A 23666-nucleotide genomic window follows, 5' to 3' on the forward strand; every position below is an offset into this window, starting at 1 on the left:
TGTTCTCTGGCTAGTCGTTTTTTTTTTTTTTTCCACTCGATTTACGCAGTAGGTTTTGGAATTTCTGTGACTGTTCAGCAAGGAGTTCTCATTGTCTCCTGGCTCTACGGCACTTGATCCTCAGCTCTTGCCTTTCCATTGGGCCTCCGTTTCTGGGCGGTCCCGGCTTCGGTTTGGCAGAAGGGTCAACAAGTTCTCCGCGCTTCCCACCCGGGAGGTTGGCTTTGGGACGTCCCCACTGTCTTGAACTCCAGTGTCCCCTAGTGGATGAAGGAGAAAACAGGATTTTGGTACTTGCCGATAAATCCCTTTCTCCGATTCCACAGGGGACACTGGACGCCCGCCCAGCGCTGCGTACTTGCCTTTTTGTTTGGTCCTTATATGGTTGTGTGACTGCATGTGTTCCCTGCAGTGGGTTCCTGTGTTCTCCTTCAGTCGGTCTTGTTCCGTTCTGTGGTCTTCTCCTTCTCCTCATATTCCTTTTGTCCTCCGTCCCCTCTCGGGCTCAGTTCTTAAACTGGGGCTGATGGGGCATAGAGGGGGAGGAGCCAGTCACACTTCTAAATTATTTAAAGTGCCAGGCTCTACTCTACCACCGTCTATACCCCACTGTCTTGAACTCCAGTGTCCCCTGTGGAATCGGAGAAAGGGATTTATCGGTAAGTACCAAAATCCTGTTATCATTAATAGGGTTTTCACATTTTCCTTGCTTCTTTTTGTCCAGAACAGCAGAATATATAGGCCAAAATGTAATTTGCGAAAATTGGTGAGATTTGGGCGAAATAGCTGCTAGATTTTAAGCAGCAATTAATATTTCATTAATTCAATCTAGTTAATATACCATCGACATTCAACTAGCCTGAAAATTGCAGACTATTACATTTGGACCATACTGTATGTTAGACAAAATCACTTTACAATACTGTCCCTAGCTGCACATAAACAGGGACTGGCACCCTTACCGCAGACCAAAGTCACCAGTCACTCCTGGTGTGCCTGCAATCCACGTGTGCTTAATACAAATACTGTATACAATTCAGAGTATAATAAATGTAGTATATTGTGATTGACCCTGAATATTTTTTATTTTTGTCAGATGCAGCTTTTCTACATAGCAGTGGGGCCGGACCCAGACGGTAGGCGTTCCCATGGGAACGCCTCCGTCTGGCAACCACGCCCCCGGCACACCCACCAAAGGGGGCGTGCTGTCACTCACCATCGACAGCACGCCCCCTTTGGTGCGAGACCCCGAGCGACGGCTACCCCGTCGCTCGCCGGGTCTCGCGCATGCGCACAACGGAGCTCCCTCCGTCGTGCGCATGCGCATTTGGGTACCATCGACCCGCTTGCGAGCATCCTGCGCTCGCGAGCAGGTCTGAATGAGACCCAGAGACTTTTAGCTCATACCGACACAGATTTTGTCTCCGCCTCCCATGCTGCAACTCTTGGACTTTGTGAGAACAGTCTGTACTGCTGAGCAGAGCTTCCTCATGACACTGCTGTCAACGCTGCTCTTATCAGTGCTACTGGCCCCGTCCCCTCCACGTGTAATCGTGATATGCCTGCATAGGACTCATTTAGTCTCTGTTACGGTTCCGGGGTGGCGGAAACCACTAGTCAGCTTTTTACTTATTGTTACTTAGAGGCCTATTCTCAAGCCCTTAACGGCCTGTTACACATGCGGAAACCATTCATTAGTAGAGGCCTGATGGGGCTGCCTAAAATTCAGCCAACTCCAAAAACTGAAAGTGTTAGGAGTTTGCTTGCTGAAACCTGCGTGATCTTCAGATGGCTTTGTTTCCTGGAAGCCCACTCCTTCCTTTGGGAAGGAGAGCGAAATTGTGAAGAGGGATCTGATCCCTCTGCCCATGGCGACCTGCTACATGTGCATGCAAGAGCTTGGGTCATGCATGCACATGTACTGATACCTTAATGTACACTAACTTTGCCAGGTCAGACCCGACAGCGTAAAGTTATACGGCTAATCAGTTGCGGAACAGTAGGTGTTAGTGATCAAGAGAACTGCTGCTTTTTGGTGCAGCTGTCCCTGATGTAGTTAAGTATCCACTGCTGCAACTCGTGGTGAGTAGGATCCTTAATTATTGGGGGCAATTTTCCAATGTGGAGACAGCTGATCCAAATATTAGCTGTCCCCTATATACCCAGACTCCAGCCACAGGCATACAGTATTTTTGTTTGGTGTGCGGCAAGTATCCAGACGCACCTGTTGGACTGCATAGGCAGTCCCAGGTTTTTTCTTTTATGATTTACATTCGTTTTTTAACTTTTGAGTCGAGCAGTACTAGGCGCCAAATAGGATGCAGATACTGCGACTCCCTCTACCTCCGCCGATGCCGAAACGACAGTACTGCAATATGCCCTGGTAATTTCTGCGAGGCTGCGGACTGCGATCGGATTCACGGAGATGGCAGGTAAGCGATTCCTCGTGAGGTGAATCGTGCATGACGCAGCCCAGGCCTCTGGTGTAGGAGACGCACCAGAGGCGACTGCGGGTGAAGGCCTCGTGTAACCTGTTCTCACTAAGGCGGCCGGGGCCATATCGTCTGCCACCGGGGATGGATAGTAGACGCACTATTTAGCGTCTACTACTGTGAGGCCAGCGTACCCGTGCCGGCAAAATTGCAGCTTAGGGGAGATATGCGCTCCCCCCGGTTGCTCCTCCAGCGACCCAGACACAACTTCTGGTTACGGATTCCCACCTCTGGATTGCTACTTCTGACCACCTCGTGGGTGAGACACTCGCAGTTCACAGTTGTGCGTATTGCAGCAGGCGGGTTGTCTCAGAGGTCTGGTCTGTCTCCCTGTATACCTCTCCTCTGGGTCTGGTATATAGCGCTCTATATCCTGCCAATATCCCGGCAGGGCTGGTCAGTTGATTCAGAGTCAATTTGCAATAGAAATGTTTGTGTGTATGCATTGTATGTGACTTTCATGCTGGCTGCTGTATATACACTGTCTTTGTTTTCAAAACTGTCAGGTATATCTAGCACTGTGTTTCTCCTCATCCCTCTAAAAAGGCGTGTGGAGTTATCCATATGTGAAGTGGATCACATTGCATTTATACTGTACACCTTATACCGATCACACATTTGGCATGTCTGAGGGTAAAGGTGAGAAGGGTGAGCCTCCGGTGCTCAAGTCATGTAAATTCTGTTTGGCAGGCCTGTCTGAACAGGATTTTGTGCGGGATGGTTTGTGTAGCGCCTGTTGTAAACAGCCACCTTTCCTATCTGGTACACCTGTACCTTACGCAAGAGCCATCTTGGTCGCAGGTTTTGACGCATATGGTGGATAAGGTCGCAGCATTGCGTGCTCCTATCACGATATTGCCTCCTACTGTGGGATACCCACAGCAGTTGCATCCTTATATGTACATGTCCCCTATGAATCCCTGTTGGTTTGATTCTTCTGCTCACTCTAGTCAGAGTATGCTGTAGGCGGATAGAGCAGTGGCAGTAAAGAGGCAGGGGCATGAGAGGTTCTCTTCAGACATAACCTCAGGATTCTGACCTGCCATCCTCATCAAATTTTGGTACTCAGAGTTCTGGGTCTTACTCAGTGGAATAAGACCATCAATCCTCTGTGGATGTCCCCTCTCTGGTGAGAGCGGTTAGATCTGTCCTCAGTGTAGAGGATGAGGAGGTGCCACAGAAAGCTAAGACTCCGGTCTTAGGCGTTAAAAGGTGGCTAGAGATTATTTTCCTCAGTCTGAGCAACTGGCGAATCTCATGTCTATTGCATGGTCCACTCCAAATAAGCATTTCCATACTACAAGGAATTTAACCTCTCGATATCCATTTGCTCAGGGTGAATGTACCAAACGGGAAGTTCCCCCATCAGTAGATGCTCATGTGACTAGATTGATCAAGAGCTCTACAATACCCATTCCTGGGCATGCTAGTTGAAGGAGGCTACAGATAGAAAACTATTTAAAATCCGTGTTTTCATTATCTGGAGCTATTACCAGGCCAGCTATGGCTGTAGCCAGGGGTAGCCAAGGCTATGGAAGAATGGACTAAGTCTCTGGGGGATAGCATGCCTAATGCTACCAGAGAACAGCTGTCTTTCCTCTGTCAGATGCGAGAAGCACAGCTATGTATATAGGGGGAAGCGGTCATTGACACAGATATCTTAGCTTCGAAGGGTATCGGCAGGTTCAGTTGCAGCTCGAAGAACCCTTTGGCTAAAAACATGGAAGGCGGATACAGGTTCCAAGAAAGCCCTGGAATCCTTGCCCTTTTGTGGGGAAAGTACAGTTCGGACCAGAGCTGGATGACACGGGGCCTGATTCAGAAAGGAATGCACGCACTCGGCCGATGGTTTAGCTCTGCGTATGCTAGCTACTGTGATGGGTACTGCATTTGCAGACCCAGAGCACAGTAATTGACAGGAAGTGCCGTTTATGGGTGGTGACGGGGGGTGGTCGAGCGAACTCAGGCGCACCAGTGCGTTCGGATGCCGTTGCAGTGGCGTGCATAATTAAGCCCTTGCGGCAACGGCCGTAGCCTGAGGTCTAGTGGGGCACATCCTGCGTGGAGTCAGGTCAACCACTAATATGCTAATGCCTTTGATGGTTCTCGTTGTTACCGCTGTCTTGCGTGGTATAGCAGAACGCAAGTTAAGGGAAGTGGAAGGTATTGTGTTTTGCTAGGTGATTGCTTATTCTGCATGCGTCTGCATCCGTGCAGTATGGGGAGCTAAATTCATCAAGCTACAAAAATAATCAGAGTTATGGTATAACACACCTTGGATAACTTTTTTTTTTTCTTCGATGTCCATAAGGACGACAGAGCAACCCACCCTGACGCACCTAACCTCAGTTGGGATCTGTTCTTTGCTTTTTTGTATCACTAATTCTCTCTTCGTGTTTTCAGTGTTTCTTGGGTACATTGTACTTCTTTCTCCACATTCCGTCTCTTGCCGTCAGGCTTGTTTACAAACTGAATGCCTGTGGCTGGAGGTGGGGTATATAGGGAGGAGGACCAGTGCATGCTGGGAGCTTTAAAGCTGTAGCTGTTTGGTGCAATGGTTCTCTCCAACTACATACCCCAAGGTAGATTCTGTGGACCTCGAAGAAAAAGTTATTTAAGGTATGTTATACCATAACTCTAATTATTTTTGGAGCTTGATGAATTTAGCTCCCCATACTAGTGTAAGGGGACAGTGAGCCACATCAGGACTGAAAGGTAAGCTGGAGATATCCATGATATTTCCTGCATTACCTTTGTAATGAATAGCCACAACATTTCTCAAAAAGCATGTGAAAATGTTCATAAACGGTTGTACAAATTAAGGGATAGTGAATAGACTGCATAGCAACATACAAGCTGTTCAGGAATAACCAGATTCAACACTGTATACTAGACTGTTATTAAGTTACATTGAGAGAGTGTTTGCAGCAGTACTGAACAGATCCTCAACAGATTAAAATACTTTAAAAAAAATAGCCTTGGTTTGCATAAACCATTTCCAAACTTTTTCTTTCATGTCTACAATAAACTTTTAAATATTTTGCTTAAAAACTACATTAAGGTATCAATAAAATATAAGATTTTAAAAAGAACTAATAAATATTGTTTTTTAACAGAGTTCATAGTCCCCAGTGCACTGAACCTTTCTTGTTCTGTTTTCTACAAGCTCTACTACCTGCAAACTTATATTCAGTTAGCTTTGGCTATATCATTTGTCCGCTACTGTCCTGTTCCAGTATCACTTAGTCACATTTGGTGTGTTATGGGGCATACACACGGCCCAACTTGCTCGATCATCGATATCGTTGAACGATTTTTTTTCTACTTTAAAAGTGAACGATATCAACGATGAATGATATTTGACAGTATTTAAATGATGATATCGTCCAAGTTGGCCTGCATTGACGGTCGAATTCAGATATCATTATCGTCCATACGGCCACGCGCATTGTTGGTCGTTCAATGCAAAAATGTCAACAATATAACTATATCCTTCATATCGTCCTGCAAAGTTGGACCGTGTGTATGCACCATTAGATTAGTGTCCTTTCTAACATTAAATCTAGGCAATACTTTGGGGTTATAAGCCTTTGCTACCTGGAGTGTAAGATCAGGGGGCATCTGAGTACCGGTAAGTGAGAAGAGCTTTATGGTAAAGGCGGTAAACACCTTGCAGAGCTGTTCTAAAGGTCTCGGCACCTCTCTACTGGTATTATCCAAACATTTTTATTTCTCACACCGCCCCTGTGGTTTGCTTGGATACATCCCATTGTAATAGGTGTATTCCTTCTCTTCTAAACCGTCCTTGGCAGCCCACGTTTCCCACTCATGTCTGAGATGTATGTGATTTTAGAAACAGCTTAGGAAGTCACTGGAAGACATTGAGGAAGAGGAGCTCTATGTATACCCTGTCAGGGGGCATGCTGAAAAAACGACTGCTCTATCTAGCAAGGAGCTTTATCCTCTGTAATGTTGCCATGGAATATTTAGAAGGAAAGTAATTATCTGTCATTATAAGTTGCAGTTATTTAGAATATAGGGAGGGGCTCTAGACTGCACACCCTAATAGTAAAGGTACTATGCTGAGATTTTAAAGTAATATACACAGAAAACGGAGTTGCAGATGCACTATGTGATCATTACTGTTCATATTTAAATGTATTTTGTAATTAAATATAATTTCAGAGATAGTTAGCATATCAGTGGCCCACCATCGTCAAGGTCACCTCATTGAGCAGGTCCCGATTTACAATAGTCAGCTAACTGAGTAGCAAGAGCTGACACTTTGAGAACCGCTAACTCCATATACATGAGATTTATCATATTTACAATATACAAGCTGTTTATTTTCTTCAGGGAATATCATCTGAACATGCACTTTTATACAATACAAAAAATGCTTTGTAGGAGCTGCAATATCTGGAACACATCAGGCTCAATACTGTTTGTCAATTTAATGACGACAGGGCGACTAAGGTTATAGTGTGGATTGGGCCAGTGGTGGCATTATATCACATACATGGTGACTGTCAAAGTCTTATTTGCTTTGTTGTATTTCGCGTTGACTGTTTCCTCATTGACCTCCTCGGGCAGATCTAAGTGCAGTTTGTACCTTCCTGGGACTTCCAGCATCAAATCATTCTGAAAAACAAGCAGATGTTTATTTGCAGTAATTGGAGCACTATCTCTACTACAGAGTAAGTAACTAGGTGATGTAGTGCCTGCACGCCTGATCGGGAAAAGGTCACAGGAGTAGTTCAAGTTTGTAACACATGCGTTGAAGGTTCCCGATTATTGTGTAATTAGCTCACAACACACTAATACCCCTTTTACACAGAGCTAAAAACCCTGGGTAGCTGCGCATCAACCTGGGATTTTTGTCGATGTAAATGGATCCACCCAGGTCCAGGGGCTCGGGGATCCAACAATTGGCCGGCTTCAGTGGCGCTGGAGATGATGTCATCTCCAAGCGTCCACTTCAACGCCGGAAGAGCTGGGTCGCTGCAGACCTGGCTCCAGTGTGAACGGCGCCAACTCGAGAATATCCTGGGTCGGCGCCAGGGAAGTTCCGGATTGGAACACTTCCAACCTCCGGGTCAGATCCGGAACTATGGTATAAAAGCACTATTAGTTGTGTTATGCTGAAATGTTTTTTTTTGTTCATTTGTATACACTAATAGTTAATATAGAAATACATTGGATTTTGTTCCTGTTTTCAAACCCAAAATTAAACTTTTGGCGATTTTGTCTAATTACAGCACAGAAAATGAATCCTCTCTTTGAATTATCTTATTTTACACCATTTGAAGAAAAAGATGTCACATCGTATTATAATGGGGAAAAGTTTTGCTTTACCTGAAAATTAGGTTGACAGATTGTTCACACCTGGTCGGAGGAGGTGTACAGTAATCAATGATGACACCATTATTTCATTGTATCCATTTTGATTTGAGTTGCCCGGATTCTACATTTAAATTGACTATTTTAAAGTTTTATATATAGACCGTTTAGTACTTTATGTATTAGTCAATCATAAAATCTATGCTGTTTATTCTAAAGTTGCTAAACATGTTCCTGTATAAGAAGTAAGCTGCATCATACAAAAACCACATGACAAGGCTCCAGGCGTTTCTACAGTTGGGATCAGAGCTATTTATTTTATTTTTTAATTCTCTTTCTTTCTATATTTCAAGCCCAAAATGAAACCTGCTGTATATTTGGAACCTTTCTTGATAGCATGTGAGCAGGTGGGAACAATTATTGCAGCCTTGTATAGTGACCATAAAGCTCAATGGGGCAGATGTATGAAGCTTTGGGGAGAGATAAAGTGGAGAGTGATAAATGACCAACCACTCAGCTCCTGTCATTTTTCAAACACAGCCTGTAACATGACAGTTGGGAGCTGAGTGGCTGGTGGTTTATCACTCTGCACTTTATCACTCTCCAGAGCTTCATACATCTAATAAATCCTATGGTCACCTACAGTTTCAAAGCCTTTTTTTTCGGCAGTGATTTTGGTGTACACAATACTGTGGGTAATATGTAAAGGGTATAAAGACTACCTTAACCCTGGAATATGGACTTCACCTTTCTCTGACTAACCACCTCTTACCTTGGACACGCTTAGGTCACAGCCAGAAACTGAGCGAACACCTTGTAATTCAGCCGTTAGAATTAGTTTATGTGGTTTCCCAGACTCATCCTTAGAGACAGATAGTTCATGTTGGGGAGGAGAAAGCAGGTCCTCCTCGTCCAGCTCTGTTGTGGAGATCACCTCTATCAGACCTGCTTTCCCAGGCTCGCTGTTACTCCCTTTCGTTAGGTGGATGGGGAGGCTGGGTTCTTCCTCTTTTCCTTTTACTGCTATGTTTTTTAATTGGTCCAGTAAGGAATTGTCCACAACTGAAAGGACAAAGGTTACAAGTGGGTTGTGTACCTATCGATCTCTACACATAGACATGGGATTATCTTTCCAACATGCTCATTCGCCACAATATTTCTTCAACACTTATCAGGAATGTAACTTTTCTCTAAATTCTTCCTGTGATTACTTTTACACAATCACTGAAACCCAAGAAAATGACACAATTGGCATTGCCTAGGTACATGAATATTTGGTCACCATATAGAGTTTTTGCAAATATTGATGAAGGGTTAGGGCTAGAAGCAATACTAAGGTTATCAGCTAAATATAGTCTTCTAAATACCATCTACATGCTCCCAAACTAATGACCAGTAGAAAGTCAGGTGGGGTGGGGGCCCGATATTTGCTGTGCAATATGTGGACACTCCTATCACAAAATGCTTTCTTTCTATATGAATATTCAAAGGGAAACTTTCCTTCAAAATGAAAGACCTGTAGATACCTCCTTCTGTTACTTTCTTTGTGTTTGTTGGGTTCTTCTGTAGCTCTTCAAGACTGTTCCTCATTCGCTGTAAGTTGCCCTTTAGCTTGAATGGGGCAATGTGATAAGAATGGCAAAGGGTGACTTTGTGCTGCTGCTCAATGTATTTCATAGCTAGGCGGATGAGCTGGTCCTGTTCTACAGGGTCACAGTCTGCTGTCGTCAGCATCTCTGGGCTATAGGCAATATCGACCACTAGCGGAAAAGCAGAGTTTATAATGTATAAAGTCAACTGAATGGAAATCTGCAAGTGTTTATCTACATAGAAACTCATAGATGACAGCTCACAATATACAGTATATAAGTGCGAGCACAGAAAACAGCAGGAAAACATTGTATCTGGAATAAAATACAAAGGTGTCAGATAAAAGGCTACAGATGAGCAGGAGTACTGTCAGCAAGGCTGAGATACATAGCTCATGTACATACACAGATGGTAGATTATAAGCATATCTGCTCTGTGCACAATGGCTAAAGGGAAATGGTTTGGTGCCATTTTCTTATGTAAAGACTAATGCTGCATACACACGGTCAGATTTGCTAGAACATCGTTATCGTTGAACGATAACGATGAACGATTTCTGACATTATTTAAAATTAATGAAATTGTCCAAATCTTACTGCAAACACAGTCGATGCCAGATATCGTTATCTGACATGCGGGAACGCGCATCGTTGGTCGATGCATGCCCAACAGGTCAATGATATGAACGATTTTTACAATCGTTATCGTTCATATCTTTAAGAAAATCTGACCGTGTGTATGCAGCATTAGGGAGGTATTTATCAAAGCTGGGAGAGAGAGAAATTTGTAATAAATAAATTACCAATCAATCAACTCCTATCTATAATTTTTTAAACAGCCTGCAAAATGGAAATTGGAAGCTGATTGGTTAGTACTTTATCTCTCACAATTTATCTCTCTCCCAGCTTTGATAAATACCCCCTTAAATGTGAAATCTTTAATATGGGGACATGTTTGGACTCATTCTGGATCAGATACTAGTAGAAATGTGGACGGATCTCGCGGATATCTGCAAAGTGCACATGCGCCGTAGAAAGAAATCACCAACTGGCCATAATCCCCACATCTGCAGGTGTGTATAGACGGATCCGTCCTTCTACAGAGCGCTCTTTTTCTTTGATATGGATGTTTCTGGTCAGGGATTATGCAATCACATAGAACTGCCTGTTCTTGTGGGAGTGTCATGAAAGCACCACGGGCATGTGAGCCTATTTCCGTGCTCATTCATAGTGTGTGGGTGCAGATAGGATGCCTGTTTCTAATGGATCTTTTGCGCACAACATGAGGTGGGTGCTACTGAGGACAGTTGTGACTGTGAAAATAGTGTGGGATGGACTTCCACGTGCAGACGTGCGGATAGCCGGCAAAACCGGCGGATTCTCGCAACAGCATAAGGAAGGAAGCAGGCTGCCTTGCTGTATGAATTGAATCACAAGTTACGTTGCCTGCCCGGTAAAAAAGTGATCCCTATCAGTTTTGTAGGTGGCGATTGCAACAGAGATCCATTAATTGTAACGATAATAATTAGTATGATGCGCAAAGGACAATTATGGTGATGATGTTACTGTGTCAAATATGGCGGCACCCATCAGATCACAAGGTGTGGCCCATACAGACATCACCATGGCAGTCTTGCAGTGTACATGGTACTAACGATGGACTCACCTGTTCCTTCAGAAACCTCCTCTAATTTACCAGCAATGAGAGGAACAGGATCTGCATCCGACTGGGGAGCTGGGACCCTTTTCCATTTACAGATGTTAATGAATACCAACCTCTCCTCTGGATCCTGCAAAGGCAGTTATATTTAATAAGGAAAATATGTAATAGCGTTATCAGGACACAAAAATCATTAAATATAGAAATAAAGCAAATACACTCCCCCATTCCTCAGTTTAGTCTATAGCTGTCTTTCTACTATTTCCTCCTGGATGTCCCAGCACTTTCTTAAACTGAACATGTCTAAGACAGCTCTTCATCTTCAGTCATGCCCTCTCCCATTCATGGTGCCCCCACCTTTGTAATATCCCCAGGATCAGAACACAGACTCCAATTCCCTCACTGGTCATCTGTCAACTGGACTATTCCCTCTGATCCCAACTCCTGCCTCTCTCCTCTGCAATCTATACAGAATGGTGCTGCTGAGCTTATCTTTCTCTCCATCTGCCTCACTATTCAGCCAGGCCCTACACTTGCTCTATTTCCTCTACGGGGTCCAATTCCAACTAATCACACTCACATATAAGCCACTGCCTAATTCCTAAATTCAGCTCGCTCCACACTCCTCCAGCCCGCCCACCTCACTCTGCCAATGACCGCTGCCTCTCTTCCCATCAGATTACCGTTTCCCATTCACCCCTCTGGGATACAGCCGTGCTGCTCCTATTATAACCCACTCCCTCTCCCTATTAGACTCTACAACTCTCACGTGGCTTCAAAGAGGCTCTCAATACCAATTTATTTATCAATATCGTCCACTTTTCATTCTAACCCACCCCTTTCTGTCCTTGCACACTAACTCATCCCTCTGTCACCCATATCTCTCTGACCCTACCCTATAGATTGTATGTATCACCAGCAAGGCCATCTTCCCTTGTGTACACTTCCTTTCCTTATGCCAGTATCTTCTGCCCCTTGCTAACAGCGGCTCTGAATCTGACTGCTGCGCCCATCAGTTATTACCGTACAGTTATAAGTTACAGACAATAGGAATTACCTCCGCGCTTATGGAAACGTGTAGCAGCTCATTTGAATGCTGTTTTATTTCTTTATTTTATGGTACAGTTTTAACCAGTGCTGATTTTGTAGTTAAAGTGACAGTATATGCATAAATGTGTAATTATTGACTGTAGTGTTTATATATTGCTTTGTATCCTGCTTTGTTTGTACTATAATCTTTATGCACTTTATATCCTGTTATATTTGTACTGTATCTAAATATGTGCTTTGTGAGGTGCTGCAGACTGATGGTGGTACCCTATAAACATATAATAAAATAAAAATAAGAATAAATTAAAGCTCAATATTAGATAGTGATTTACCTTCTAGATGATCACTATACAAAGTAGGATTTGTAGATTAAGGGCCTGATTCAGCAAGGATCACTGGTCTGCTGTGAAAGTATGCTAAAGTTTGCAATTTCAAAGCCCTCGCACGGACAACATGCAGACGCCCACATCCCCTCTCGTACATCCGTAATACCTTGCAATCCACCAAAAACATTGGTAACCGAGTACAATCGGAACCACTCACACATTTACAGCAGGTCAGACCTTACTTATAAATTGCTAACTCTCCTGCACGCAGTGAGTGCACAGGCTGCGTATGCCATCATAGTGGCTAATTTATGCACACCCGCATAATGGCGTTCAAAAGCACTGGCACGCCTGCGTTTCTCCGACCACTCCCCTGTCACCACCCCAAACGCTCTTGACCTGTCAATCACCCTGCGATTGTTCTGCGTGGTCTCCGTGATCGCAGTGAGGCATTCATGCACTGCGATGCATGCGCAGTACGCAACAATCACCTGTCTGCGTACGCAATTGCAATAGATCCGTAATGAATCAGGATCAGGCTCTAAGTATTAATTCCTGACACAAAAATAAATTAATGTTGCTTCACTGGTCCTGAAGCTATGTTTTTGCTTTATTGTGTATACATATTTACTTACTTCCACTGGCGTCCCTCCCCACGCTGTCACCTGGTGCGGGGAGGGACGTTGTGAGCGCCCTGAAAAGGGGGTGCCGCCTAGTGCGAAGGGACGTGACATCACGGGATGGGGCGTGGCCTCACAGCCTGATCCCTCTCGTCCCGTTTTTTTAATATTACTTGGAGGGGTGCAGGGTGTGCTGACTGCATTGTGTTGTAGTGCCGGCTCCCTCACAGTGACAGGAGCCGGGAGCTGCACTTAATACTACAGTGCAGCACCCGGCTCCTGTCACTGTGGGGGAGTGTCAGTCTGCACATTGGTGTCACCCCACGGCGGGTGACACCAGGGTGCGGCCTGTACCCTCCGCACCCCCCTTTTGACACCACTGCTTACTTCTACATTGTAATCTTCTAAAAATGACAGTATATTTATAATATGACAACACAATAAATTAATCTGTATTCTCAATAACTCCAGTGACAGAAGGTTACTAGCATCAAGTATAGAAAATAAATCTGGGTCCTGTGAGAAACTGGAAAAACCAAGGTCACAAATACCAGAACATAAAAGTGTGAGTGAGCAGGTATGCTACAAAAATGCAATAACAATCAACGTCCCACGGCAATTATATTATAGTGTAATAAAGTATGATGTAACTTTACAATTACTTTACTTTATAAGATACAATAGCATGCCTAACCTGGGTTATGTCATATCTTTCTAGCATTAAAGAGGGATAAGAAGCACTACACGGTGATCGCGCTGAGTGACAAAATATGTGGGTCCCAGGGACCCTCCACTTTCAAAAAATGGCGTCCTACCTGACCATTTCTGGGTCCCATCATAATTTATGCTTTAGAGCTCCCCACATGCCCCTAGAATACCCATCTGATACCCACAATTAAATGCATGTTTAATGCCTCCATAATCCTACAGGTGCTATGACTTCTCTGTACACAAAACCCATAGTGAATAAGACATTAGGCAATAAAAGGCATATTTATCAAAGAGTATGTGTGGTATATCCCCAGAAAACAACCGTTTTTGGAGGTGGTATGTAAATATTAAGAACTGTGTACAAGGGACCACAGTTGATATTCCAGATATCTGCTGCAATCCCCTAGACTTCACATTAGGGCAGGACACCTTACAGCAAGGGACCCTTCACCACGCATCAAAGGTGCGGCCGTAAGAGGGGTGTGGGCATTTAGAAGAGGGGGCGTGTTCTTGAGATACATCCCCTTTTTATCACTGTAGGAGGTGCTCCCAGCACTCATGGAGATGTTTGCTGCCCCCAAGCACTCCCTGCAGTGTGAATAGATGCCATGCCATGCCAGTCACTGAGGCCCATGGGTGGGGATGGCTGTTTTAGCTTTTCACTGTATAGTGTCCCTTATTCATTTTACGTCACACAGCAGTGCCTTTTATTCACGTGACACCACAGTAGTGCCCCTTATAACACATTATGCCACGAAGTAATGTCCTTTACACATTATGCCACACGGTAATGCCCTTTACACATTTATGCAATGCAGTAATACCCGGCCTTTATACATTATGCCACACATTAATGCCCATCCTTTACACATTATGCCACACATTAATGCCCATCCTTTACACATTATGCCACACATTAATGCCCATACTTTACACATTACGCCACGTAGCAATGCCCATCCCTTACATATTTATGCAATGCAGTAATGTTGAATGACAGGAGCAAAGTCTCTCTCTACAGGGTGGCTGTGTCGGGTCCCCGGGGAAGCGCTGTGCTGCGACCAATCCCTTACAGCCTGTCAGGGATTGGCCGAAGCACAGCGCGTCCTCGGGGACCCGGTTCTTTTTTAAAAGTGAGTCCCCGGCCCTCTAGATCGGGTAAAATACGAGCTATAGCGCGTATTTGCGATCACTGCTACTGCACAGGAGGCTGAACATGTTTCATCAGCCTCAGCCGTCCTACCTCTGCTTTACAGACACATCAGTCTACTACTTAACGTGCCAAAATACTTTAATCACTCACATGGAGCAACTTGGATCGGCTATAACTCAACAGCAACTGTAAAACCATAAGCTACCTTACCAATATTTTAGTTTGTAAGCACAGGTGTGGTTCTGGGGGAACTAAGAACTCCTTTCCTTCCTTCATGTGCTGCTGTATGAACTTCTGATAGCTCTCTGGACTGTTCTCAGCCATATCATCCAACATGCTCCAAAACTGATTGACCTGAGACAACAGCTCGTTTGGGGTGAGTTTACGATCCATCTTGTTTTCAGGAAGTTACCTGCTAAACAGAAACACAGAGAATTTAATATAACATGAAAAGTAGTCATCTTGGACTGAAAATCCAGCATTCTTCATACATCAAATACCAATAGAGCTAAAATATAACTGTAAAACAATACTTACACAAAGATTAATTTATATAATCAAACAATGTAAAAACTCCAAACAAAAGACTAGTACTACTATTTTTAATGTGTATCTATATGTCTATTCCAAATCAAAAACATGAATGGGTAACTTGCAGGGGTATATTTACTAAGCTCCGTGTTTGTACGAGATTGCATTCACAGGAGTATTTTGCCATTTTTACAACCAGAGGAAATTACTAAGGCAAAAACAGGTGTATTTTCTGTATTTTCAGAGTGAACATGGCCGAATCCGAAGTTAAATGTACCCATAAATACAAATATATACACCATTGTCTGAACACGGCATTACTTTTCATAGCTAACAATACAACAAGGGAATTTATCAAGAATCATGATTATAATCATGGTTCTACGAGGGCTGATTGAGAAGTAATGAGACTGCCTCTGTGTTTCTGTCCGATAGGTAGATGTGGCAACACTATGGGCCTGATTCAGAGCCGTTCGCTATTTGTGGTCGTTCGTTCAAAAACAAGGGGTGGCTATTCAAATGATCCGTTCGCAAATTGCAGTCTGTTCCCACCTCTAAGTCTGAACAAGCGAGCAAAACATACGCTCGTTTATTTGATAAAAACGCCCCCTGGCCGCACGCACCATACGTCAGGTCCGCTATTTATTAGATTAATCGAGTACATCGTACAGCGTATGAACTGCTCGCTATTCTGTGGTTGGTGTTTTCAACCGCTATTTTGCGAGCAGTTCTGAGTTAAAAAAAACCAAGTGACGTGGTCAATGACGCTGCTGTATTAATTATGCACTCCCTTAAAACGCCCGTTTTGACCTTTAAGCACGCCTGCGTTCGGATCTCCACTCCCCGTTTTCAAGCACCTTCCCCTGTTACCACCCACATATGCCTCATTCTGTCACTCAAAATAGCAGGCCCTCGCTATATTGCGTACCAACGATTTTCGGCCGCACTGACTGGTTCGCGCATGCGTACTAAAAACCGTACGCATGCGCAGATGTGCGAACATCGCTCGGAACGAGCGTACTGCCGCTAGCGAGTGGCTCTGAATGAGGGCCTATGTTGGTTATTGTACGATGTGTCTGAACCTGCAGTTGGACTGCCGTAGTCTTCTTTGTTTGGTCACAGCGAGTGGAAGGTCTTTGTACGTTTCTTCATGGCAGATGAGGAAGCCGTGTCTGTGAGATTATGTCAGAGATGTGTGATTGAATTTTTGTTTTAAACTTGGAATAAGTGGAATTGAAACTCATGAAATGTTACGGTAAGCATACGGTGGAGAAACAATTAACCGTGCTGCAGTATTTCGGTGGTTAACTTTAAGCTGGGTACACACTGCACAAATATAGATATATCTGCAGATGATGGTCGTTCATACACACTGAACAACCATCATCTGTTTCTTTCCTCAGGTCTGGGTGGGGGGCGGATCCCACCCCCTCCCTGCGGCCTCTGCTGCATGTGTACGAGCGGTCCGATGGACAGATATATCTGCAAATAGATATGCCATCGGCTGTGCAGCACAGCCGACGCGATATGTCTGTGAATTACATAGTTCACAGACATATTGCTGGTACACACTGGCCAACGGGCACCAGATATATTTGCCATTCGATTCAGTTTGTTATTTTGCTAAGGCTGGAACTCTACTGCAGAAGAGGACCGACCTGCGCCAGGAGGTAGGCGAGTATTTTATTTTTTAGTGAAACCCATGGGTTTCTACTGGACAAGGGGAATGATCACCATGGAGAAGGTAACAAAATTGTACACATCTATTATTCCCACTATTATCCCTGCACCCACCAGCCAGGGGTACAGGGAATAGTCCAGAGCTTCAGCCTAGGACTGGGGTGCTCAGGAGAGGGGGGACCCCCTTATTGTGGTGGGCCACCTCCCCTGAGATCCCCAGCCTGGGCTGACTAGCTAGGGGTGTTAATGCTTTGATTGGAGTGACACGGTGAAAGGGTCACCTCGCTGTGGAATTACGCCTCGGCTAGTTTGAGTCTGGTTCTAGTTTTTAAAATACAGGAACCCCCATGCCATTTTCCCCCTGTATTTTTAAAACCAGGACTGGCTCAGGAGCCCGGGGCTGGTTATGGTTTATGGTCGGAACATCACGTAATTTTTTTTTTAAAATTAACCCTTTATTTTATAAAGTTTTACACACCAGCAGCCTGCACGTATCACACTGATATGTGAAGGCGGTTTGTTCGGGAGTGTTGAGTGTTGCTAACGATAAGACGGATTGGAATGATAAATCAGCAATATCGTTCCATGTGCATTGCGCGCTCCCGAGGGGTCGTCAGTCGCTTCGCCTGATCTTTCTGCATGTTCAAAAGATCAGGCGAAGCGCTATGCGCAGGGGGGGCGCATATCGGGCACCAGATTGCCCCGTGTGTAGGGACCGCTCGATATGACGGCCCTGGGATCGACGGTCGCATCGGTGCCTACACATCGTACTGTGTGTAGGCACCTTAAGGCTAGGGAAACGTGGATGAAACACGTGTAGGAACGATCACACAATCCTGACAAACACTGGAGTTTAGTTAATTTCCAAATTTCTTTTAAATAATTACCCCTGTGTATGATCATTCCTACCCATGTTTAATCTCAGACAAACACGGGTCAAATACAAATGTTATACCTCTTTTCCACCAAAATCCCAGGTCTGACCTGGGTTTTTGGACATGGTTCCAACTAGGGATGTGCAGGCTCGGATAGGTTCGAGTTTGCACGTGGAGTTCGGATTTTTCCCTCCAAAAAAACGGAACTCAGAAAGAGGCAAAACGTCATCTTGCATGGACGAACATCATCATTCCTGGACTTTTGTCCAATAATAAATAATAAAAATGAATGCGTTTGTCACTAGAAGTTATTTTCACAGAAGAAGCAGATGATTAAACCATTTCTAAAAGTGATTCACTAAATAAAATGTTATATTTATATGTGTATACACACACACACACACAGTACCTCTCTAAACACATGCTTACATACATACATTTATATATCTATATACTGTATTATACGTAAAGTGTTATTAAACACTAAACAACGTTTCCTTATACTTACAGAGGTTCCCTTCCCACCTCCCAGTCACGTTGCAGAGCAGCAGCACATACATTACATGCACACATACTTTGGTTTCTATGGGAATAAGGACGCTGTGCAGCCCTAGAACGCTTCCCCTGTAGACGGGCCAGATGACGGTGACAGAGCGTTCCCGCCGCAGCCCCATACACTGGCCACGGACTATTTCCGGGAGGAAGGGGAAGCAGCGACACTGCCGGAGGGTGCTCAGCCTGGTAGGAGTGACGGGGCCTGGCTGGGGATGTGTACGTGGTGCGGAGGCTGAGGCCGCGGGGGTGACGGTAAGTGTTATGGACCAGGGAACGTACAGAAGGTGTACACAGCGGGGTCATCACACTGACATCATATGCATTGCCATGCCATGTATGTGTGTCACATGTCACATACATGGTAACACATACATACTCGCACACGTACCGTTGTCGCGTCGCAAGGTGCAATTCGCATAGAGTATGGCCGGTATTACATAGCACAAGCTGAGGATAGGTGACACAGGGAGTGTGTGAGGAGAGTGCGGGTATGTGACACAGGGAAGGTATGAGGAGAGTGCAGGTATGTGACACAGGGAAGGTGTGAGGAGAGTGCGGGTATGTGACACAGGGAAGGTGTGAGGAGAGTGCGGGTATGTGACACAGGGAAGGTGTGAGGAGAGTGCAGGTATGTGACACAGGGAAGGTGTGAGGAGAGTGCAGGTATGTGACACAGGGAAGGTGTGAGGAGAGTGTGGGTATGTGCCACAGGGAAGGTGTGAGGAGAGTGCGGGTATGTGCCACAGGGAAGGTGTGAGGAGAGTGCGGGTATGTGACACAGGGAAGGTGTGAGGAGAGTGCGGGTATGTGACACAGGGAAGGTGTGAGGAGAGTGCGGGTATGGGACACAGGGAGTATGTGAGGAGAGTGCGGGTATGGGACACAGGGAAGGTGTGAGGAGAGTGCGGGTATGTGACACAGGGAAGGTGTGAGGAAGGTGTGGGTATGTGACACAGGGAAGGAGCGGGTATGTGCCACAGGGAAGGTGTGAGGAGAGTGTGGGTATGTGACACAGGGAAGGTGTGAGGAGAGTGCAGGTATGTGACACAGGGAAGGTGTGAGGAGAGTGCGGGTATGTGACACAGGGAAGGTGTGAGGAGAGTGCGGGTATGTGACACAGGGAAGGTGTGAGGAGAGTGCGGGTATGTGACACAGGGAAGGTGTGAGGAGAGTGCGGGTATGTGACACAGGGAAGGTGTGAGGAGAGTGCGGGTATGTGACACAGGGAAGGTGTGAGGAGAGTGCGGGTATGGGACACAGGGAGTATGTGAGGAGAGTGCGGGTATGGGACACAGGGAAGGTGTGAGGAGAGTGCGGGTATGTGACACAGGGAAGGTGTGAGGAAGGTGTGGGTATGTGACACAGGGAAGGAGCGGGTATGTGCCACAGGGAAGGTGTGAGGAGAGTGTGGGTATGTGGCACAGGGAAGGTGTGAGGAGAGTGCGGGTATGTGACACAGGGAAGGTGTGAGGAGAGTGCGGGTATGTGACACAGGGAAGGTGTGAGGAGAGTGCGGGTATGTGACACAGGGAAGGTGTGAGGAGAGTGCGGGTATGTGACACAGGGAAGGTGTGAGGAGAGTGCGGGTATGTGACACAGGGAAGGTGTGAGGAGAGTGCAGGTATGTGACACAGGGAATGTTGTGGTATGTGACACACGGAATGTATGAGGAGAGTGTGGGTATGTGGCACAGGGAAGGTGTGAGGAGAGTGTAGGTATCTGACATGGAGTGTGAGGAGAGTGTGGGTATATAACACAGGGAATGTGTGAGAAGAGTGCGGTTATGTGACAGGGAAGGTGTGAGGAGAGTGTGGGTATGTGACACAGGAGGTGTGTGCATGGATGTGTGTGTGCGTGACACAAGGAATGTGTGCATAGAGTGTTGATATGTGCTGGTCACCGTTATCAGTGCTAGACCATAACCAGCAGTGATCCTGCATTCCCTTTCAGATGAACACAGGGCCTGATTCAGACCCGGACGCTATTTGCGGACGCTCGTTCTAAAAAAGGGTCCGGATATTTAAATTGAGCGCTCGCTCTTTGCGGTGTGTTGACGCCTCTGTCTGAGCGAACGTCCGAAAAATCCGCTCGCTATTTTGTAAAGACGCCCCTTTGCCGTTCGCATCACACGTCATCTCCCTTATTTATTAGATGAATCGGGAACATCGAAAGGCATCTGAACTGCTCGCAGTGCTTGTGGTGGGATTTACTTCCCGCTATCACTACGAGCAGTTCAGGCTAAAAGACAACCAAGTGGTGTGGTCGATGACTCTCCTTTGCTAATTATGCACTCCCATTAAACGCCGTTTTGACCGTTAGGCACGCCTGCGTTCGGATTCCGCTCCCCCTGTTTTCAAGCACCTTCCCCTGTTACCACCCGCAAACGGTACATTCTGTCAATCAAATTAGCAGCCCCTCGTTGTTTTACGAGCGCACGATTTCCAACCGCAATGACTGGTTTGCACATGCGCATTGCGAACCATACGCATGCGCAGTTGTGCGACCATCGCTCAGAGCGAACGAGCGGCCACTTACGAGCGGCTCTGAATCTGGCCCTCAGTGTGGGGTAACATACCAAAGGCAGATGCTCTGTCACTTCATGTAAAACCTCTCATGTACTACACTAGTTCCTTATTAGGTTTTATACATCTACCAGCTTTTTGTGGTACTAATTATTGAAACAGTAATATATAAATATTATTATTATTATTAGCTCTTGTCTCCCAATAAGACTCAAAGTGCTCGATTCTATTCTGCGCAATGCGAATAGCGACGGGAATCAGCTCCTGGAGCTATTCATTACACCGCGCTGCTAAGCCCGACTAAGGATTTCTTCTCGCACCCCTCCGGGGATGCGTGCAGAAATCCGACAAAAGTCCAGGCACGAGGCTGTTTTCTGCCCATCGCGCCGGGAAGTTAGGTCGGGGAATGCCCGTTCTCGCTCCTTAAGGGTGTTTAGTCGTGAGAACGGGCATTCTCCGACTGAACACAGCGCAGAATAGAATAACTCCGGGAGCTATCTCTCGGCGCTATCTACATCGCGGGCAATTGAATCGAGCCCAAAGAAGTAGATGTATGAAGCGTGGAGGTGTTTGTCAGTGGAGTGTAGAAGATACCCATTGCAACCGATCAGCTCCTACCTATTATTTTATAGAATGTACTTGAAAAAATGCAACATCAAAGCTGATTGGTTTCCACGGGCAACTTCTCCACTGGCACACTTCTCCACTCTTTTTAACTGTTTCATATCATACATTTACCCAAAAGTGCTTACATTTGTATTTAAGAATACAAGATACAAAATCAGCTTAACGGAAAAGAGAACTAAGCATTTGGGTTGTATTGTTTAGTAGCTACATTAGTGAAATGCGTGAGGAAACAGGTGAGTCTTGAGGCTAAACGCTCCACCCCAGATGAACTCGTGGAGACTCTAGATACTGCTTAGGTCGTGAAGCACAATGCAGAGATGTCGGCTAGAGTGGAGTAAAGTACACCACAGTTCACATCGGGAGCATAAAGGCATAAAATCATTTCACTTGTGTCAGAGATTGGGTCTTGGAATATACTTTTCATTAGGATGTAAAGGTGTTCGACAAAAAAAATGTAAACACTAATTTTGAAGGTAGTTACTAGGATGTCGGTCACAGTGATCAGTAAATGACTTTCATAACCAGCATTGATGCCACATTCACCTTGGTGCACCACGTGTGGATCAGGCTCTTCTAAATAATTTATCTTGTGGAAGACACTGCTCTCGTCACAAAAGAAGTGCTGCAACATGAGGTGCAGATCACTGTGTACAATAAAGTAAGGGAATGACAGCACCCAGCCAAGGCTGGGAACATTTGCCCCACAACATTCCTTAGGTTGGCACCACACATGCACACATCCAATTGTTGAGATGAGATGAAGTATAATTAATCTGATCCTCTGATGCTTGGTAGCACATTGTCTGCATACATTGGACCACAGACCTCAGAAATGTGCATTACCATGTGCAAGGAGTGCTTTATGCTTTGTAACCCGATCATGATATATTGTTCTATGGAATTCTTTACAGGCCTTTTTTGGTGGAACTGGCTGCTTGTGGCACAGGGTGGCATTTGCAGAGAGCCAATCTGCAGTTGCTCATCTCTTTAACCTTGCACTTAGTATTCATGCATGGTTATCCTGTTCTTGATGTTTGTGCTGCCGCCCACTGTTGCCATCTGCTGATGAGGTTTGTCCTGGTTTTTCCTGTGGTGGTCCATGTTAACATTACCACAGACATTGATGCTTGTGAAACATAAGCAAGTTGAGTTGTCTTGGTTTCTGAAGCTTCTGCCAAAAGTACCTCCAACAATTCGCCTTCGTTCATAGTCACTGAGGGTTTTCTCTAGCAGTCATGCTAGCTTACTGTATGCAATCAAGGCAATTAGCAATTTTATACAGTGAGTTTGGCAGTTTGTGCGGCTACCCTGTTTGATTCTTGAAATGTCACACACTAAGCACACGGTCACTGCGGAGGGACTTTCCTAACTCTCTGTACATGCTATGATTTTATTTGCTTTATTAATGCATCAGCCAAGATATCCCAGAAAGTATGGGCTTGTCTGGAAACCTGTGCTTTTACTGTGTTTGGTGTCATTCGTTATTCCTTCTAAGGCGATAGCCTGTTACCAGTTTGTGTCTCTACACCTAGAGAGGGGTTCCAGTGAAGATGCCGGCGGACGGGATGCTGGACGTCAGAATGCCGACGCCGGCATCCCAAAGGGATCAAGATACCGTTGCCAGAATGCCGGCATCCCGAAGGTAAATATGCGGGTTAGGGATAAGCCGGGGATGGGGGGGGGGTTAGGCACCGACCGTGGTGGGTTAGGTTTAGGGTGTGGGAAGGGGGCTTAGCGATAGGCACCGCCAGAGGGAGGTTAGGATTAGGCACCGCTGGGAGAGGGTTAGGTGTGAGAGGGTTTGGCTACTTACCCGCTCCTGTCGGGATGTTCACCATTGGGATGCCACTGTCGGTCTTCTGACCGCTGGCATCCCGTCCGCCGGTAAATCGTACCGATTCCCTAGAGAGTGATTTGAAGGGTGCCAGTGGAAGA

General features: G+C 45.5%; 2 protein-coding genes across 7 annotated transcripts in view; one reads left to right on the forward strand and one right to left on the reverse strand.

Annotated features, from left to right (window-relative positions):
* Positions 1 to 6810: 6810 nt before the first annotated feature.
* PIH1D2 (PIH1 domain containing 2) lies at positions 6811 to 18715 on the reverse strand. 3 transcript variants are annotated; one of them, XM_088481385.1, is made up of 6 exons: positions 18536 to 18715; positions 15152 to 15356; positions 11088 to 11211; positions 9359 to 9592; positions 8605 to 8894; positions 6811 to 7133 (listed from the first exon to the last, which is right to left on the reverse strand). In XM_088481385.1, exons 2-6 carry the CDS (start codon positions 15332 to 15334, stop codon positions 6999 to 7001), a joined length of 966 nt encoding a protein of 321 aa, XP_088337511.1. In that variant the 5' UTR covers positions 15335 to 15356; positions 18536 to 18715; the 3' UTR covers positions 6811 to 6998. The 3 variants fall into 3 exon arrangements, with proteins under 3 accessions (XP_088337511.1, XP_088337510.1, XP_088337512.1); XM_088481384.1 differs by having other exon boundaries at positions 15152 to 15353; positions 18536 to 18714; XM_088481386.1 differs by lacking the exon at positions 18536 to 18715 and adding an exon at positions 18108 to 18141.
* The window catches only part of NKAPD1 (NKAP domain containing 1), a 34892-nt gene continuing 29873 nt past the window's right edge, over positions 18648 to 23666 (forward strand). The window contains exons 1-2 of one of the 4 annotated variants that reach the window (XM_088481383.1): positions 18778 to 18834; positions 23264 to 23373. Coding sequence is in view for 2 of the 4 variants with exons in the window: in XM_088481381.1 (XP_088337507.1) it covers positions 18667 to 18834 (168 nt within the window). In the remaining 2 variants the exon portion in view is untranslated. Of the gene's footprint in view, positions 18835 to 23263; positions 23374 to 23666 lie in introns of all 4 variants that reach the window. The other 3 variants (XM_088481381.1, XM_088481380.1, XM_088481382.1) reach the window with 3 other exon arrangements.

Source organism: Taudactylus pleione, unplaced genomic scaffold (genome assembly GCF_031769625.1).
Source record: "Taudactylus pleione unplaced genomic scaffold, aTauple2 ptg000270l, whole genome shotgun sequence".
Lineage (NCBI taxonomy): Eukaryota > Metazoa > Chordata > Amphibia > Anura > Myobatrachidae > Taudactylus > Taudactylus pleione.